At 37.0% G+C, this 21,198-nt stretch overlaps 1 protein-coding gene across 2 annotated transcripts; it reads right to left on the bottom strand.

Moving 5' to 3' along the window:
* Nucleotides 1-1,343: 1,343 nt before the first annotated feature.
* Nucleotides 1,344-7,808, bottom strand: nrsn1 (neurensin 1). 2 transcript variants are annotated; one of them, XM_005812267.2, is made up of 6 exons: nt 7,700-7,808; nt 5,379-5,490; nt 5,129-5,221; nt 4,890-5,008; nt 3,614-3,801; nt 1,344-3,526 (listed from the first exon to the last, which is right to left on the bottom strand). In XM_005812267.2, exons 2-6 carry the CDS (start codon nt 5,475-5,477, stop codon nt 3,423-3,425), a joined length of 603 nt encoding a protein of 200 aa, XP_005812324.1. In that variant the 5' UTR covers nt 5,478-5,490; nt 7,700-7,808; the 3' UTR covers nt 1,344-3,422. The 2 variants fall into 2 exon arrangements, with proteins under 2 accessions (XP_005812324.1, XP_005812325.1); XM_005812268.2 differs by having other exon boundaries at nt 7,710-7,801.
* Between the last annotated feature and the right edge of the window lie 13,390 nt (nt 7,809-21,198).

Raw genomic sequence — 21,198 nt, 5'->3', positions numbered from 1 at the left:
ACACTAATGTAAAGAATGATCTAATAGGATTTCTTTCATAGCCTCACTACACTCTTGTTCCTACAGCTGTTCAAATTGAGATTTATGCAGTCGCTGTGTCTGTGAGTCACCATCCCATGGGACGAGAGGAGATCGTGTGTGTGAAAATGAGGGTGATAAAGAAATGGGCAGCAAAGGGGAAAAGACACACAGCATAAAGCAAAGGAGGAGGAGGCGGGAGAGGGTGTGAGTTATAAGACCCGACTGGTGGAAGGTGATGATGCACAAGTTGCTATTTCTGGAGTCCCCATCAATTCCGTATTATCACCTCCCCTGGCCACTTGCTGTTATTGTATATGTGGGTGTGTTCGCGCTCATGTGTGTGGCCGTGTTAATAGTGCGCTGTAAAGCACTCTGCCTGATTGATCATAATTCTGCAGGATATAATGAAAACTATGAGAAACACCCTTGAAATTTAGGTTTGTTTTGAGAGGTAACATGTCTTTAAAGATTTTTTTGTTTGTTTGTTTAATGAAGTATATTTAAATTAAATAAACTGTGTACTTACAAACAAATATACCTCAATTAGGAAAATTAAATTAAACAATATTTATAAACATTTCTTATGTTCCTTATTCCTTATTGATTGGCACCCTATTTTGGTCTTAAATATGCCTTAAGGAAATAATTTTTTACTGTACACCCCATCTTAGACATACATGGGTGCCACTTCATTAGCCAAAGTATAAAGCTTGAGCATTTGCCATAACACATTCTCACCTGAAGCCCTTTTATTTTTAGTTCTTCTTACAAGAATATGACAGCTGTAAGCCATGTGCTGGATGAGGCTGTTTGTTATGACATGGCTTGAAAATCTGTCCAGCACTCTTGAATGGCCTTTGTTTAAAATCCTCCAAACACTGCACTGATCACTGTTGCTTAACCACCTTTACTACCACTTTTTTCCTTCCACTCAACTTTTTGTTAACATTCTAGGATACAGCACTGAGTGAAAAGGCAGCTTCTAGCAGTGTTTACCCGCCCAATGTATGGTGTTAAGTCTGCCTTAGTATATTCTATCTTGCCCATGACAGAATATACGAAGATCTCTGATTTAAATCCATTTTTTTATTGCTGTAACCTTAACATTTTCTGAAGAACTAAATTTTAGGTTTGCATGAGCTGAGAGACATGAAAACTATCACAAATACACATCTAATATGTATCAATCTGGGTATAATGAATTTATATCACTTTTTAAAACATTAAACTACTGAAATAAACAACCTTTTTGAGGATATTCTTGTTTAGTGAGACACACTTGCAGTTGCAAAGCGGAACATCAAATCACACTTTTTATGAGCTGCGAAAATGTGATTTTTATTGTGTCCTTTGAAAAAGAAGCATACTGTAGATACAGTGATATATCTGGTTTTAATCCAAAAGATGACACTCTTATTACTGGCTGGGATGAGGGACTCTTACATCTACATAGATGTATAAGAATAGAGTAAAACAGATAGAAGTAAATATTTCAGAATAAAATTATATAAAAAAATTAAAAAAACACACAAATTATGGTTTTGAATACAACAGTACAGCAGTTCATAATCAGCATAATCACTGATCAGTTACTAAGATTTAGACCATACTGGAGGGTTCATACCACATTTTTTTAACAGCTCTGATTCTTATGTGTGGTTCAGTAAGCCTCATGAATGTGGTACATATATATTATTATTACCAACATGTATGATTTGAACCAAATGGTTTAAAATTTATTTTGTTGCACTTTGTAGAAAGACTGTAGGTTGTATAAATGATTATCAGAGGTCATTTTGCATGAATATATGTGACCAACAAAGCAGTTTATGCTGATAATACCCTGAAGTGCTGCTGCATTTATTTTACAGTCTGACAATGTAAATGAGCTTGATATGATGTTTGGTTCTAGCATTGTTCTAATGAGGTGCAGTGCAAATAATCCACCCTATTCGTCATTTCTTCTGTAATTCAATAGATCAAACCAAAACAGTAACCGCAACAATAACAGAAACGACTTAAAAAGGGGAGGATCACAATTTGGGGATATATTTACATTAACACAAGATCGTAAGCAGCAAAGAAAAAGTTAATTTGCACTATCTGTGCTTGTAAAATCCAGTCAGGTATGAAGGACTAAGCTGAATGACCTAATAAAAACAAAAACACTCATAACATTAAGGCTCAAATACTTATGAGTATATGAGACTCATAAGTCTCATATACTCATATAATCTGTCCTGATTTTAATATATAATCTATAACCTTTCTTACATCGTATATGATCAGGTTCAGCTGGACGTGACAGCTTAATTTCAATTTTTGTAAGTGACAATATTATTGGGCATCTATGAATCACAGCCGCTTTTCCATTATAGCTGTCAAATGTGATGTTGTTGCTCATCAGCAAGATTAGCGTGTTCCTGTCAGCTATCTGCCTGTTATGCAACCTATTTGTTGTGTTTGTCTCACTGCAAGTACTTGTTTTATTTCAGTCTTTAAAAATAGAAGTAGATAGATAGATGCAAAATGGTGTAAAATGAGTTATGACTTTCATGGATACATGTTTTTATATGCTTATATTTCAAATAGTAAGAAAGAAAGGGAAGTTAGAGGGGAGGGATGGACCGACAGTTCATAGTTTTAAGAAATGACACTGGGAGTTTTTTTTGGTCAAGCCATTCTATTTGGTGAGTTTTCTTTATGTGTGATATAGATTGTTTCTCTGCATCTACGCTCAGTCTATTGATCCTGTCTGAAGGTTTATTGAAGAAACAAGGTTAGAGGAGTAACAAGCAATAAGAAAATGTCAATGTTCTGCCTGTGAATTCTATTTCAGTGGGTCTTTTTGCCAAAAAATAATATTTGCACTTTTTCTCTGGCGGTCTAAAATGGCAGATCTCTGGCTTGTTGACAAATAGCACCAAAACGTAGCACTCGTGATCTAAAATAGCGTGGCAGTAATTACCATGTTAAAAATCAATTTGAGCTTTTTTCATGTTGAGCGTCAGAATAACTGAGCTGCTCTGTTCAGCTCCTCTTTCTCATTAACATCCTCTGTCATTTCCAAAGATGTCTATCGCTGTCAAAAACAATGCTATGTTCTTCTTGACTGGATGCTGCTTTTTAATTTCCTCCTCAGATTCTTTTCCCGCAAAGCGTTGTCACTGCTCAATGAGTTTTTATCGCCATGGTTCGAATGATGACATCAGTTGTGTCAATGAAGCTATTAAAAATGACAACCAAAAAGAAAAGACCTATCAGCCACTTAAGCTGGCCTTTTTTTTTTTTTAAGATAAACTGCTCATTAAGATGAACACTCACATGGGCCCTCAATTATACACATCCTACACACAGTTCAATCCTATTTCACTTTGTGTCTTTCTTTATTGGGGCGCCGATCAGGTCTCTGCTTTTGTGGCCACAGGTTGTATGTTCTGAACTTTGGAGAGCGTTACAGGCACCTTTCCCTCCCCAGGAGTTGGTGCTTTCATTATTGATGAACCTGTGACACAAACAGTTGTTTTATTCATATTCAATGACTTGAAAAATGTCATGTTCATCAATACTTTCATCATATGAGCCAGCTTACCAACTGTTGCATGGAGATCTGCTAACCGCTCCTTAAACTTGTGCTGCAGGTACAGTTCGTCTTTGGAGTAGCTTTTAGCAAAGGCAGACAGCAGAAGACCCACAGCCATGGAGGTGCCACCCACACAGAACAGCACCGCACCGGTCAGTTTGCAGACATCCAGTGCACGGTTGAAACGGACAGCGTAGCTGTTCCAAAACAAGTTTTTACCGTCAGTTATCGAGTATAATCTGTCCATTTTTGCACACTGCAACAACAAATGTGAGATGCAAAAACCAAACCAGATTAGAGATCAGTTTAGACGGGAAAACAGTTCAGTAAAGTTTGTAGCCTGCTTTATTGGTATCTCACATTGTGTAAAAATACCATGAATCTGGAACATGTTATGGTCCTATCTGAAATTTTTAAAGTCAAAAACAATGACATGGATCCAAGTTGAATGCAAAGTTAATCTAATTCCAACCCATATTTTATTTGTAGGGCAACTCAACTAAGAGACCAGGAGAGCCCTGAGCTGTGCAGCTTGCTGCTATGATACTTCTCATTAAGATTTATGACGATAAAAAGCAAAGCACTCATTTAATGAATCATGAGAACAGCCCTTTCTGTAAGTGATGTCCATGCATGATTAATTAGATCTGCAAAGGAAGCATGTCATAGAACAACTTAACAAGGCATATAAAACATAAATGATGCAAACTAATGTTAGTATCTCCGTAAAACTCTCCCTATGCAAACATTGCCAACAGACCCAGATCCACATTTACTGGAGGGTTTTCTGTAGCTGTATAAGTAAAGTCAGATAGTCTTTCAGAAATAAACGATAAAGTTGTGTTTGAGGGGGGTTGTACAAATATTAAAGAAGCTTGATTAGGCTTGTCCCAGAAACTCAAAGAGCGTGAAAAAAATATTGATCACTTTACAACAACAAAAAAAACTTCTGTGATCACACCAAACTGTTGAGATTTACACATTATCCAAAAGAGTAGATATGTTTTAAGTTGAATTGAATGCTAAGTCAAAGATGAATTTGTAAAAAAAAAAAAAAAATCAGTTAAAAAAAAAATCTCTATCCACAACAAAAAGTTGTGGATAGAGATTGTCATTTCTTTTGGCAACTTAATTCAATTAATTTTGTCATTATTGGTCATTCTGGGTCTTTTACTATTGCGAGGTCCTCTGAGCATTAATGTTAATGAAACCCTAATCTGTTTAGTTGGTATTAACTAATAAACTGTTTTCTTCTCTGTGATACGTCTTGGTACTGGTTTTATACCTGTCAACAAACAGGAGATCATCTTCACCAAATGCTTCAGTCATAGTCGGTGTTGCGTAACCCACCAAAACAACAATAAGACCTGTAACAAGGATCAACGTTCCAAACGTGAGACAGACCTGCAAGGTGGGAGAGAAGTCAGTTAACAATGCCCGATGAAACTGTTACTTATTTATTCAAGAAACATTACATGACACAAGCTATGGATTTCTCTGCGCGACCCAAATGGTTCATCTCACCTTCCAGAGTAAAGAGCTCCACCTGCTTGGCGATCTCTGAATCTGAAAATCTTCCTCACGTTCCCAGATAGAACCTGTGCACTCCTCATAGAACTGAAAGGAGGCAGAGTTTATTATTTTCTTTTTTGATGTTAGAGAATAGAAACTGAAGCCCATATCACATTCGGATGATTCTAGCTCTGATGCAGATTTAATGGTCAAATTATGTTTTTTTGGGCTAGGATTTCATATTTTTTTTCTATTCAGTTACCTGGTGGAGGTAGGAGCGGACTCCGTACTGTTGGCCGTTTCCGCCGGATTGAGCCTGTTCTCTGTATTCCGACCCACAGATCTCTGAGCACGAAGTCATCCTTCACATCTGTCTGCAGAATGCACACGGACAGACACGGCATGAAGCCTTACAGCCATACTTCCAATACGATTTTTCCCTTCTCCCACATACACAATACAGTCTGAAGACAGATCGGATAGGGTTCTGTCATGCATGAACATACACATGAGTGTAAATGCCACCAAGTTACGTAACATACTGGAGGCATCTGATACAATGTGCCCCAGTCCACTGAGATCAACAAAGCATCCTCCTTGTGTGACTTTGTGAAACAAACTGGGGCATCTTTGCCTTCATGTCCAGTAGCACTTCAATTGTACACAAAGAATTACTTTTTTGTATTGTATCTCAAAAAAAACATAACATCTAAATCCTTTCTACCTGCTTTACAAACATTGATTCTGTGTTATCATACAGAGTGCTTCTTACTCATACTCTGATGCAGCAGAGACAAAACATGAACGGCATTGCATACTTTAGAACATTCATAAAACTGATGGAGCAATCAAGCAATATTAAGCAGCGATCAATAAATAAGCTGAAATTTCTTATTTCCTCCTGTTCAGTAGATTCATCAAATGTCTATTTAACTTATCAACATGCTACTGATGCAGTGTTTTTCTTTAACGGGGATTTGTGGGACATACTTTGATGGGCATCGTCTTACAATTTCTTCCTTTATGTTTTTTGGTGCTTTCAAAACTACCACCGTCATAATGAAAAGAAAATACACCCTTAATTGTAGGGTTTTAACATATAAATTTAAATAGATTTTTTAAGGTGTCCTAAACCCCCAGTCACCATTGTTATTGTTTCCAAAATGGAAATGTTTGTGAAACGTCAGATGTACATTAAAAACTCATCACATACAAATCCACATACAAGCCTCAGAACCTTCAGGACATTTTGTCAGGTCAGTGATGATCACATTTAACTAAATTAAAACCAAAATAAATACAAATCAGTTTAAATGTGTTGCAGTCTTTAGAAAGAAAACCTGAATACTATTTGACCACAATCAGTAGGTCAGGCCAACAAAAGCATCTTTGGTATAGACATTATTTTTCTGATTATTGTAAGAACACTAACAGATGGTGAAAGTAAAGATTGAATTCTAAATGTTGAATATCTCATGTCCATAAACTACCAATGTAAATGTGTACATTCATCATAAGTTCCACTGTTAGTTGTGATGGACGACAATAGCCATATGAAGACCATATGTTAACTATAATACTATTTAACCTACAGTGTATGCTGTTTGTCCTCATGAACATCTGTCCCTGTCCAACATCTGTGCCTATAAAAATAAAAATGGAGGGGTGGAACTAGTTAAAATAGGTGTGAAGGATCAGAGAGTAATGATATGTTACAAGAGCAGAATTTATTCTTATTTTCTTTTAGTCATTTTAAAGCTACACCTCAAATGAAAATGTGGGATTGGAAAGATTATAAAGGGATTTGTTTTTTTATTGTATTGTTTCGTACCTTGACACGTTTCTTACTGTAGAAGTTAAGGTACAAAACGTACCAAAAGCTACAGATGCAAAAAACATGGAAGAAAGAAGAAAACTGTTCCTCCACACCAAGAAAGGAATAAGTGCTAAAACACACCCAAAAAAATCATAAACAATAATGTGACAACTACGTAAAGACGCCTGTTCCGACCGGCTGTGGTATCCTTGCCTTCAACAAGCTGTGTGTGCCACATAACCTGGAGCTGTCTGTGGTGCTGAACGCCATTATCATCAAGCCACCCTCAGCGCAGCAGGAAAACATACAGACGTAATATGTGACGCCAGACTGAAAACAGACACACAGCACGTTTTTTTTTTCTCTTTTCAATTCAACTCACAAAACGTGAACTTTACATCAAAGTAAGTCCGATCGTAAGTACCCGGGAGTCGCCTTTTTTTTTTTTTTGAAGCAATAAATTAGAGCCGTGCCTAAATCGTTCAAATCGAAGTTTTAGTTCATTTGATTACAGACCAAAACACTCGCAACCCTTCGAGGATAAATAGCACAAATCAACACAAAGTTTGAAGAAGCACTTGCTCTGCAATTTTATCCAAAGTAAAGCCACTAGCAGATGCGCGTGAAGATTTTACGGTGTGCACTCGCGGAGGGCACCTTTGATTCCGATTTCAAAGAGCCAGTTATCCACCTCTCCGTTTACACTTCCATAAATACAAATCCAGACCATAAAATAAAAAACAAACAAACGACAACAATAAATGTACCTTTCATTACCAGCTCGGAGAGTGATCGCTCGCTGCTGTTTCCTCAGCCAGGTCCCATCACTCTACAGTTACCCCCCTTCTCTCCCTCCGTCGATGATTCAGATTTTCACGTTGTCTACTGCGCAGGCGTGACCTCCATGACAACATATGATTCATCAGTCAGTATAAATAACCAGGCGGGAGGGCTGGGAGGAAAGGAAGAGTTTTATGGATGGATGGATGGATGGATGGATGGATGGATGGATGGATGGATGGATGGATGGATGGATGGATGGATGGATGGATGGATGGATAGATAGATAGATAGATAGATAGATAGATAGATAGATAGATAGATAGATAGATAGATAGATAGATAGATAGATAGATAGATAGATAGATAGATAGATAGATAGATAGATAGATAGATAGATAGATAGATAGATAGATAGATAGATAGATAGATAGATAGATAGATAGATAGATAGATAGATAGATAGATAGATAGATAGATAGATAGATAGACTGTGTGTGGTAGGAAGCAATGACAGAAATTGGGAGAGATTGATTTTTATAAAGCAAATGTTTTACTTTTGTATTGCTTAGCCTACATCTTTTAAATTGCTTTACATTTTAATTTAATTATATTATTGCTACCCCCCCGGCCCTGGCTGAACATATTCGGGTGACCAGAGCGACAGGTCTAATTCTATTCAAATGGACAGACCATTGACTGCTCGTTCCTACGAGTCTGTTGCTTGTTTGTGCTGAGAGAGGGCTCTTTTTATTTTATTTTATTTATTTTTTATCCTTGGTAGACTGGTAAGAAATTACCTCTGTACTACGCTTTGCTTTGTGAGGATCTAGACCAGGGGGTGCTCAAGTCCAGTCCTTGACAGCTACCATCCTGCAACTTTTAGAAGCATCCTCACTCCAACAGACCAGGATCAGTTCTAAACAGGCCTGGTAATGAGCCATTCATTTGATTCAGGTGTGTTGGAGCAGGGATGCATCTGAAAGTTGCAGGATGGTAGCTCTCGAGGAATGGACCTGAGCACCCCTGGTCTAGACCATCATCAGTTTTTGAGAAACAATTTCTTTCTGGAGGCGTGGACTCTGTTTAAGTTTTAAACCAGGGGTGTCAAACTCCAGTCCTCAAGGGTCGGTGTCCTGCAGTTTTTAGATGTGCCACAGATATAAAACACTGGAATGAAATGGCTTAATTACCTCCTTGTTGTGTAGATCAGTTCTCCAGAGCCTTGCTAATGACTTATTTATTCTATTCAGGTGTGGTGCAGGAGAGGCACATCTAAAAGTTGACAGACGCAAATCTAAAACAGCACAGAAAATCAACGTCACTGTTCAAAATTTCTTCTCTTCTACCGGAAGAATCCACTTCAATCGGAAAAAGCCCAGATGGAGCAGTGAAAAGAGATTTGACGAGTGGAAATGGGGAGGAAGGCAAGAGTCAGTCTAGGATTTCACTAAAACTGCTCCCGGTGCCTGATCCAATGACATGGTAAACTTTATATTCGCTATGTACAGAAGCTTGATGTCGTACATTGTGGTGTTGCAAAGTAAATGCCGTCTCATAGGCCTACATAACAGATTCCCACGTTTTTTGATTCAGTCCCATTAAGCGCTATATTCAAAGCAAACACAAACAGGTTCAGGCCCTACTTTGCTTAAAAAAATTTAAAAAATCATGGTGACAGTGGTACTGGTGTTCCAGAGGTTTGGGGGAGGGAACAAGGCATTTAATAGACGTAGGTAAACACAGTGAACTGAATTGTACTGACAATAGTTAGAAATAAAGATACAACTTTTGCAAACTCATTATCTAGTCTTCAGAAGACGACATTTGAAGCGTTATATATTTTTCATATTGCATCACAATCTTTAATGCAATGCACTGAAGTCATATGTTGTACAAAAATTCCAACTCAACATAAGAAAAGTTTAAATAAACTATTCTGTCATTGTGAGTAAATTCAAATAAATGCACACACTGTCATCTTTTCAAAATATACAGGATAAGACAGAATAAGTTGATAATTTAACATGATTTACTGAAAAACAGAAAATCTTCTATTGACAAACTTAGAAATATTTCCCAATATACAAATAATGCAAATCAATTTTGTCATGTTGTCTCTATGGTGAGAAGTGAATGACCACTGTTGCACTGTTGAAAGGTGCATACTATTTTTTAGCTTTACGTAGGATGGGCTGAAGTCGCACTTCATGAAAAAACATAATAAAAGTGGTTAAATTGTGAGTAAATACTTTCACAAAGGTTTACATTATATAAATAAATAAACATTTGCATCACAAGCTTGTTTAAAATCGATGCACACAACGAACCCACAATGGATGCGTGAGTCATTCTCCTTATTTTAACACATTTGAGATGATCTGTGAGTATTTGAAACTTAAAATGCTCTGGAGCGTCATATGGGAGTAAGTTGTCGAGGGCTAGTTTCAATCTGGCAAACTCACGAGGGTCCTCTGACTTGAAGTAAGGGATAGTCGGTTTGGGACCATGGTAATACTCTAGCGCTGAGGATTTACCAAAGGAAGGATCTAGATGGGGGGAATGTTGGTGGTCAGATGAGTATCTGCCTCCCCGACTTCTCTCTCTGTCACATGCATAGAGTGTTGCCTGGTAATCATCATGGTGATCCCTGTAATCAGAAGATTGTCTCCTCTCAACCAGCTTCAGTCTTCATTACAGTATTCAAAACATAAACATTTGCTGTCTAAAACCACGTGTTGTGGACAACATGTTTACTGATGAAAGTATTATTTGCTAGCATCACAACACATGTCCCTACATTGTTACATCTCTCCAGATCAATGCTCTTTCCTTTGCAGAAAAGGTTCTGCTATCACTCTCCTTCGGTGTCTCACTCTGTGAACAAGCTGAGCTACTCCATGCTCAGAGAGGGGGTTTCTATGGCGACGGGAAAAGGTCACCTTCAGGAAGTTCTCTGTGAACGTGTGCAGAATGCCATTTGGATAATCTGGCTTCCTGTAATGACTGATAGCATACCACAGCTCATTAGAGAGAAAGGCTGTGATGAGGTGGGGAGGTTGGAAAGGATATTAGTCACTGTGCAAGGAAACAATAAAACTTGCGATAATAGCATACCATGCTTATTCACTCTGTGCATATTTCTTTGCTCCAAATCGTATTGGCTAAAACAGAGATATTAATCCTACATGCTCCAAAACGGCACCATTGTCCATTTTTAATGTTATCTTGTAGTGGTTACCATATTACAAAGACTATGTTAGCAACTGCATCTGCTGAAGTTTTTAATTCAGACATTTCTCTTGGACAGAAAATAACCGGGCCTAGCTCACAAATAGGGCAATTATACCTGGCTGCATGGCAGGACATTGTGACCTGCAGTAAGAGGAGCATACAAGTATAACAACTGATAACCACATTTATTCTCCTCATGGAAACCTCACCACCACTATTTTCACAGTATCAGGGGACAAGCAAATATAAATTTTTAAGTGATGATTAGAATAAAGAACAATATATCATCACCTGAAGCCTTAAAGTGCACAGGGAAGCATTTTGCCATAATGTTAAATAGAGGGCAAATTCCTCAGTATTTTTATTTTTGTATTTTTTTAGTATAATTATGTATACAATGACAAAACTTGTGACATTGGTTTATTGTGCTACAAAGAAGTGCTTGGGTCTCTTGCAGATTTTTTTTCTGTTTCTTTTTTGTCACAATTAGAGTAACTCCAAAACAAAAATTCCAAATGATGTTTTTTTTCCCCTCCTGTTTAGGAACAACAGTAGCCATCTGTGTCCTTCTATGGCCTGGGGGGGCTACTCCTCTGCTCTGCTGTCAGCATCCTTGCATGTCTGGGGTATGCCACACATGGACTGCTGCAGCCTCAAGGACCCGAGGGTACCTGCCCCCTGTTGATCCTGGGGTTGAGTGCTGAGAGACAACTTCTCTTTTCCCCATTTTTAACAACTTTGAGATTCCAGGTGACAAACTGGCACACACACTGGCACTCAGACTCTCATACCAATAATCCAAAAGGTTGAAGAACATGCAAACAGAGGTTCATATTTATTAATGCAACTTGTCTTTTTAGATGTCAGATGTAACCTTCTTTAAGTAAACCAAGCAACTAGGATGTCAGCCTTTTTTTTTTTGTAGAACAAATCTGCAATGGACCATGTGGTATAGATAAAATGTTACATCAGACCTTGTGTTTGACATGAATAACTGTAAAAACAAATACAATGAATGGCAAAAAGAATGGTTTCAGTGCAAGTTGAAATAAAGAAGAAAATAATCTGCCGTTCACATTCTCAGATTTTACAGATCTGCATTTGCTGTAAAACTTGACCAAACTAAGTACTGGCCAAATTCTGTATTCGAGCTTCTAAAACAATTCTCAGTTCATGATTAGGTCAATGCCACAATCAATCAATCGATCAATCAATCATTGTATAGCACATTGCATAAAATCAAATGTTACACAAAGTACTCAAAAGAGGTTAAATATGTAATCAAATGCATAATAAATGATAAGTAAACACAATAATAGGAAAAAAATATATACAGAATACAGAATGGGAAAATCTTAACCATGTAGTTTATTGAGGAAACAGGAAATGAATATAAGAATTTCTAAACACACAGTTTAAAAAACCTAAAACATACATATAAAATATAAAAGTACAAAGTGAAAAATGTATGCAATAAAATCTAAAATTAATTTAATAGAAATAAATAGGACTTGGAGACACTAAAATTAATAGACCTTTTTCTAATCACAAAACCTGATTTGATTTTAAAGCATAACTCATAGTGCTACTCTAATCAAGGAGAACATTCATTAGGATCTAAAAGACAACTTAAAAATAGCCAAACTATTTGCGATTCACAGAGGTGCAATTAGATAAGTTTCACTTTCATACCACAAACTTCAAAAAAGAGTGTATAACAAATCGTTAACAACCATGACTAAACTTTAACACACGCACGCCCACACCCACAACCCCCCCCCCCCTCCCCACACACACACCCAAAAAAAAAAAAAAAAACAAATTTATTGTTTGGTGAATATAAAGTTCTCTCATTAATCATGTAGAGAGTTCACATAACACTTGACCTGCTATGACTAAACCATTGTGTGAGCTTTCCTTAGTAATAACTCTGTGCTTGCAAGACTGACCTCTACTGGACGTAATGGGATCTACGTGGAGATTAAATGCATTGAATTTGTTCAGCATCAGCCCAAATATTCTACTTCTGCAGTAATTTAAAATACATTTGTCTGACATATGTACTTTTGGAGTATTGATTCAGCATATTTTGTGCAACTATTATTTTCTGTTTTGAAATTCAAACATTTTTACCATTGCAAGTATTATTTTGGTTCTTTTTTTTTTACTCTTATCATACCAGTTCTACATATATATTTTTATTAAACACAGTATGCAAAGAGTACAGAAAAATAGCTTGACTCTTTTAAAAAGTCTATCTGAAACGGAATCCATAATACAATTTCCTTTCAAGATTTTTCAAACTGATATCAGTTTATTGTGACATTTCTCAAATGCCAAAGAAGGTTCAACAAATTATGTACCTTTAAAGGTACTATGTGCCTTTAAGCAGGCACAAAGTGTGCCACCCTCCCCATCGTGGTTACATTTTATGAAGGATTAGAGGAAGGAACATCAGATCTATCCATCTTACCTTTAGCATTGTTGATCATTTGTCATCCTATTGATTTCTCAGTCATTCTGTCAAACTAGAGTTGGGAGCTTGGACTTTCCACTTGGACTTACACCATTCCTTATTTCATTACTCACTGGGTGGAGGGATTGTAAATGTAGCTTGACCAATATATTTTGTGGTGTGAAACAAAGCTGTCACATGTGAGGCAGCACATACTTTGAGCAGAGGCAACATTTTAAAGCATCTTAAAGAAGTGCTATTTGGAAAGAAGTGGAAAAAATATGTTTTATTTATTTTCACCTGTATTCTAGCAACATATTTGCTAAAATTACTTTGTTCAATTTGTGCAATTTCAATGTTAAATTTTCTCTCCATAAATTTAACATTGTGAAACCACAACATTAACCAAAGTCTCATAACAGTACCAGATCTTCAGGAGACAGAATAATTTAAAGTTACTATATGACCGTGTCTTAAACACCTGCTTTGTTGGGTACAGTGTCCATCATCTTCCTCTTCACAGTACTCCAGATTCTTTATATAGTTTGGGTCAGGTGAATTTCCTGGCAGGTCATGAACAGTCATTTCGTAGTCATTAAACCAGATATTGGTTTAATGACTAGTTTAATGGTAGTTTTGGCAATCTTAGCAGATGCCAAGGAAATTTAGAAATGGAAATTTAGAACCCCTCCACAAACTTTTTCAGCAAATGAAAGCATGACATGCTATACAGTTCTGTAGTAGACAGCAAGGATGACTTTGTACTAAACAGTGAACCAAAAGCAGCAGGAGCCATGACTCCACAAAACATCAATGCCTGTCAAAGCCTTACATGTGATGTGTAGCGTCTTGGATTTTGTACCTCTTCCTGCGATATTTTGTCTACATGCTGCATGGGTGGGTTTTGAGGGAAATCCGGCCAAAACAAGAACTGTCTGCATTGTCAGCATAAAGTTGAGCTTGTTCCCATTTTGGCTTGGATTCTGCCAAGGCTTTCTCTTGTCACCAATCCTGCTTGTAGTGTTCATGGAAAAGATGTCAAGGCATAGCTGTAGGATGGAGACTGCCTGAACTTTAGGTTCCCTTCTTTGCTGTTAGCAGATCATGTGGTTCTGTTGGCTTGTTTAGACCATGACCTACTGTGTGAACTGCAGTGGTTTGTAGATCAGAATGAAATTCAGATCCTATATGTTTAAGTCCATGATTCTGAAAACTGAACCTGCTTCCTCTGTGTTGGGGATTGGCCTCAGTCTTCAATTATCTAGGTTTTCTGCCACATATTTTTGGTTCAGCTCAGACACTTTAGCCTCTCAAATAATTATCACAGTTTCTTTGTTTGTTCGCAGAAGTATCATTTGTCCTTACTGAGTTCTAAAAACTAAAAGTCTAATAAAAAATGTTAAAGTTTTGGGGCGTGCCGTAGGGGATAGCAAGACTCATGTTTGGAGGCCTTGAGTCCCCGATGCGGCCGTCACGGGTTCGACTCCCGGACCCGACGATATTTGCCGCATGTCTTTCCCCCTTTCCTGTCAGCCTACTTTCATATAAGGAACACTAGAGCCCACAAAATACCCCCTGGAGCAGTAAAAAAAAAAAACGTTAAAGTTTTGTATCATCAGATTTTCAAGCTAGCGTCACATATGTGCAGTGTAGTTATGGGCACACATTTATGAATCCACAGCTACTCGTATATTTACATTGGACTGCATCCAGTAGTTACGCCTAAAGGTCATTATTCATCATTCTATGGGGATTGATTTTAGTTGCTGTAATAGTTTCTGTTTTGCTCTGTGGGCAAGACATCACGTATAGCAGGCTCACAGTTATTAATCATAGGCGATCACACCCCACAGACTTTCTTTCACTCTGATTCTAAAGGCCTTTATCAAAGATTGCGACTAAAGCTCATATGACTTTGGGATTAGACATATTTCCAGAGGGATACCAAGTAGTTTTGAAAACACAGCTAAATATAACAACAACAGATGGTTAAACTGTGCTGCATTGTTGTTTTTTTTCCTATACTGCAGTCAAGGCCTTTGAAGTTGTTTTGGCTTGAGATTACTCACATACATCAAGAGATACATTCACATATAAAACAGGTGCCTTCTTATGTAATATTGGGTTTTTTTGAAAACACCCTAAAACCCAGTCAACACATTTGTTTTTTTCATAGGGATCTTTATTTTTCAATGAAAAATATTAACAAAGAAAATTCAGAACACTTCATCATGGTAAATTACCTTATTGCCCCTTTATCTGGGCCAGAGGAGCCCAAAGGGCTTCACATTGCAATCAGTCATTCTCCATTCACACACTCACACGCCTTCACATGTTGCTGATAGTAAGCTATGTTGTAGCCTCACCTGCCCTGGAGCAGACTGACAGAAGTGAGGTAGTCTCACCATTAGCACCACTGGGGTCTCTGACCATCAGCAGAGCCAAACTGTCACAGATGGAGTTGATAATATCTGCACCAAATTTTACAATTTAAAAATTTTTTACTCACTTCCAACTGAATATAGTAAAACATATGTTAGCTTTTTGTGCTCCTACTGACTAATGTTCATTGTTTCTTACATTTCGGATAGTTAGATATTTTCACATTGTTCATCTAACAATATGATATAATGCCTTAATACTCACACTGCAGCTGTAGATGTAATTCTAAGATCAGTTTCTTCTACTTCCTCTCCTGATCTTAAAGATAACTGAAATTATTCAGGTTCAGCAGCAAATAAAGTTAACTGACAAAATTAAAAATTATTCATTTGGCTACAACAAACGAATTACATAAAACGGTAAAATACAACTAATAGAAGTATTTTATACAAAAGTTCTGATGTATATACAAATTTTTCAGAATTTCTACAAATATCTCTAATTAACCAAATAGAATGTGTCATTTTATTACAATTTTGAAAAAAAAAAAAAAACACCACGACAAATCATTTGAAAAAGTTTTCAGTGAGGAGGATCTGTGAGGAGGAACATGTAAAAAAAAGAAAGAAAAGAAGAAGGCAAGAAAATACCTGGGTACATACAGTATGTGTGCACATCATTAAATGAATACACCTTTGTTTCAGTTACAATTTTCAGTTTACTTACCCTTATTGGTTTATCAGTGTTTCCCAAATCCACCCTCCAGAGGTTTATAAGATTTTATAATCTATAAGATTTTGAGGGCATCTTTTGCCCACAAAATCTGAGATGCATTATTGAACTCTAAATAACAAGGTAAAGGTACACCCTGAAAAGGCTGCTAGTCTATAACAGTGCAACACAGAGAAACAGGGACAAACAACCATGCACGCACACACTCACACCTAAGGACAAGTTGGAGAGATCTATTAAACTAACAGCAGTGTTTTAGGAGTATAGGAGGAAGCCACACTTTCAGAATTTGTAAATAACTCGAAACTTAGCTGGGGAAACACAATCTTGGTTTTATTGTGGCCAATCTCATGTATGTGAAGCATTGGACTTTTCCAGTATCTTGATAGAAACCTTGGTGCAGTGAGATAATTTGGATCCTTTGAAACCATTTTTTTTCCAACTGTGGCTTTAAAAAATGAGTCAAACAAGCAAATGCCACACAAATCCAACTTGGAGAGCTAAGCTTTACAAAGAATTTTTTTTCATTCTCTATATCTTCAAGCAGGTTACAGCATTTTGTACATAATATAATGTGATTTGTCTGTTTTTTATTTTAAATGTACATGACATATGACACATAAAAAAATGTCTTTTTTTTATTATATCACAAAAACCTGTCCCTTTACAGTCGGTGTGTTAACTCTCTATATCTGCTGCATCTGTGTGTTTGTAGGAATAAAACCATGAATGTACAAGTGTGCAGACAGGGCAGCTGGTAAACAAATGTCACTACGTTGCAACAGCCAATCACATATCGCTTCTTGCCGCACCAAGCTCTCCAATTACAGAAGCACGCTCTGCCAAAAGACTCCCTTTTCTTCCTTCCAGCCGATGGGATCACTGGGTTGTATCCTGTGACAACACCCTCACTCCCCAACCTCATCCCTCCCACACATACACACACGCGGGCGCGCCCACTCGCCCGCAACACAGGCACACGCAGATGCCTCTCACCACGGCTCTCTTCTCATGGTGCACCTGCCTCCCTGCTCTCCAGGCCAGCTCAACTCCTATCAAAGGAGCTGAGCTCTTTTCTTCCCAAAAGCTAATCCAACACCTGTCCCCGGGCTTTATAGTAGGAATAGAGAGCTGTGCAGAGTGTGGGTGTGAATGCATTGGCTCAGTGTGAATATGGGAGACTGGAAAACTGAGTGTGTTTTGGGGAGACGTGGGCCGTTTGTGTCTTTGAGAGACCAGGAACAAAAAGAAATAGTCTGTACATGAATCTTTTGTGCGAGGATTTGAGAGCAGACATATAGGGACTAGACGGCAAACTGCATTTTTTTTTCTTCTCAGTAATGGAGTATCAAAAGACATTTGGGGAATAGCTGGTGTTTTATTTTTTGGAATCAGATTAGAAGTAACGCAAAGACCAAGTGAGCACTCCTTTTTTGTGATTATTACCTGCTGCAATTGTAGACCATAGTCTTTTAAATGCAAAAGAAAAAAAGAAATCAGCTAAACAGAGAACATTTTTGCAAGCATTTATTGTTGTACATAATGTAAAATGAAGCAGGTTTTAAATGTTGCAGCCTATCCTGTGATCCACAGTAAACGGGGGCTTTGTTTTTCACATGGTTCAGTTACTGTTCGGTTTTCTGTCTCAACTTGAGTTGGAGCCGCTTTGAGTCATGGTACTTCTTATGTCATGTGGAAACTCAGCTGTAATGAGCCCTGACCCATAACTCTGACAAACATGATGGTATAGCATATAAAACATGACCAATATTATGGTTCTTGTTGTTCTGATTTAAAGAAAAAAAACATGTGCAATATTTTGCCATCTTTTATGGGCTTTAATTTAACGGGACAACTCACATCAGGACTTCAGAAGATTTGCCTCGAGCAGCAGGGTTCTCTCAAATTGGAAATTGGAGGTGGAATAAATCTAAGATTGCCTCTCCCTTCAGAGCTCCAAAAAAAGGCCTGCAGGGGAGATATTAGAGGAAAGGCTGGAGATGGGAGTTGCAGAGATGGGAGGCATGAGGATGGAGAAAGACTGGAAAAACCAGAAATGGATACAAATTCACCATATGGGAAAAGCTAAAAAAAAAAAAAAAAAAAAGAGGACGATGTAATATTAATGGGGTTTTAATCACATCAGCAATTTAGGTTTGAAATAAATAAACAAATAAATAGTCATCTTGCCACCAAATGGCAATGCATCAGTGTAAAAATATGTGCAAACTAGAATGAAGAACGACATTGATCTTGGTGCAAGAGGCATATGTATGTTCAGGGGATTTTTTTATTGATGTATTTTGGTACAAATGTTTTGCTTGTAAAAGATGCAGTGGATGGAATTGTTGCATGTCCATGTCTTAACTTTTCTATAAATGACAAAAAGGGAAAAGAAAATCAAGTATTGCAAGTAAGCAGTGGTAGTTCAAACAGTATTGATAACTTTTCTTTTGCCTTCATGAAACATATAATGTACTTTCAAAAGTAGGGCAGATTGAGGTATAAGCTCAGTCAGGACCTTCTCCTGGCCACCAAGAAAACACTTAACAAAGTATTCCTAGTATTCACATACTAGGAGTAATCTTTGCTTGGAAGTAATGTTAAACAATTTGCTTTGCACCTTTTTGGTTTCTCATGTTTAGGTCTGATAACAATTATCAAATTTGAAAACTCACAACCCTGATTGCTGTTAGGCAACATGTTGTTTATTGTAGGCTATATAACAACATTTCATCACCACAGCACTGCAGACTATTAGTAGAATATCAAAAACTACTCTCAATTGTCAGGCATCAAAATGGGTAAAGATCCCCTTGATAAAGACGGACTGAAACATAACATCTCTTGCCTGTTTAGTATAGTTCCTGAACATCCAATACTAAAGCAGCAACTCCATTAATTAGCTTGCGCTGATAATGAAGCAGACGGCTCCATACAGTAGCACAGACCCTCTTTTTGAAACTTGACTGAAGAAAGTACTCCAACTAAAAACTGAGCAGGTGGTGCTACACAACCACATTTACTAATGAGCTAAGAAAATCATTTTTGATTTGACTTTAGTCTTTTTATATTTCCTGCCGGTAGCCATCAGACTATTGAATGCCCAACTCTAAATCTCTTCATGTTTCAGCTTAGCATGGGCTCACTTATAGATTTATAGATTCACATGTACATTTCCATGTACATGTTCTTATTTCAGTTTATTAATTTTATTTTAGATTTATGTCATGTTTAAATTACTTGTAATTTCTCACTCGTGTTAGTAATTTCTTATTACTATGGTAATATTTGTATGTGCTAATATTTAAAACTTTGCATGGAAGTAGTTTGGCATCAAATAAGCAATATTCCCTTGGAGATCAATACAGTATTTTCTGTTTCTGAAAAATTATACTTTATAGTAAAAGTTAGCAACTGCAGGTTTAAAGTGTCACTTATAAGATGTTGGAACAACGCATGTTTTCAGCATAAATTCATATCATTCACGTAGTTGATTTATTAAATTTTTTTTACAAGTCAAACACTAATTAAATGCATACATGTATTGAAATGTTTTTTTTAAAACATACTACCGATGTTAGCAAGCTGTTTGTTTTTTTTCTTTCATTATGCCCGTACCACTGTTGCATTATATTATGATCAATGCCGAAACGTTGCATAGCGACTGGGTCTTCTAATTATCCCAGTGAATGAAAGGATTTTTGTTTGCAAACACAGCAGATGTGCCCACAACTTGACTGCAGAAAGTACCAGCCTGCCTTTAAACTGTCATCTGCTGCCATGGATACTTGTGGTTGTCTTGCTGTTTTAACATTAGCTAGCATGGTGTCAACGTACAAAAATTTTTTAATCACAGCATCATAAAACAAGTTATGGTACCAAATTGACACTAGTGAATGAGGAGGTTTAATGTCCAAACGCATCACATGGCAGGTGAGTGGATATATGATAAGAAAAAGTGGAGACGCTGTACTAAAAATAAAACCGGACAAAGAGGGATGATCTGTGTTGGCTGCGCTTTGCAAATAATTTCATTTACCTAACTGTACATAGTTTGAACACTTAGAATACTATTAGAATACTCAAATCTTTGCTGAAGTCACTCATGACTTCCTCTGCTTCTGTGTACTTATTATGTCACAAAATGGCGCCGTCATTCCATCCAATTACTACAAATGACTAATGCGACACTGCAATGAGAAGGAATTTGTAATAGTCTGTGTGAAATATGTATTATTAAAGCTTTTGCATATACTGAAAGTGCAGTAGTTCATCTTTCTAATGATGTCTTGTTTTTGTTTTGTCACAGACTCTTTAAGGTACATTAACAACATCTTTAAAAAATTGATCAATTTGAGACTAATCACAAGTTAGCTAATAGCTATGGACACGTGAATGGCTATAAAAAGTTTTTAGTCAATTGACATCTTAAAACTTCACTTGATCTTGTTTTATGGTCTTAGTTTAAATAATTGAAATTAAAAAACATCATCAACTTGATCTAAATTGTGACAGTGATTAACTTCCCACCCTTTTTACAATACGTACACCTACTTAAATCAGACAAAGAGGAAACCCCCTTGTTCCATTTCCTGCTGTCACGTTTCTTTGAGTGACTTGAAAACAAATTTATATTCACTCTTTGGTCACAGTGAGATTATAACTGTGTCATTTTGTTTT

The sequence above is a fragment of the Xiphophorus maculatus genome, chromosome 3, assembly GCF_002775205.1.
Source record: "Xiphophorus maculatus strain JP 163 A chromosome 3, X_maculatus-5.0-male, whole genome shotgun sequence".
In the NCBI taxonomy this organism is placed as follows: Eukaryota; Metazoa; Chordata; class Actinopteri; order Cyprinodontiformes; family Poeciliidae; genus Xiphophorus; species Xiphophorus maculatus.
This window is presented reverse-complemented; position numbering and strand designations above follow the sequence as displayed.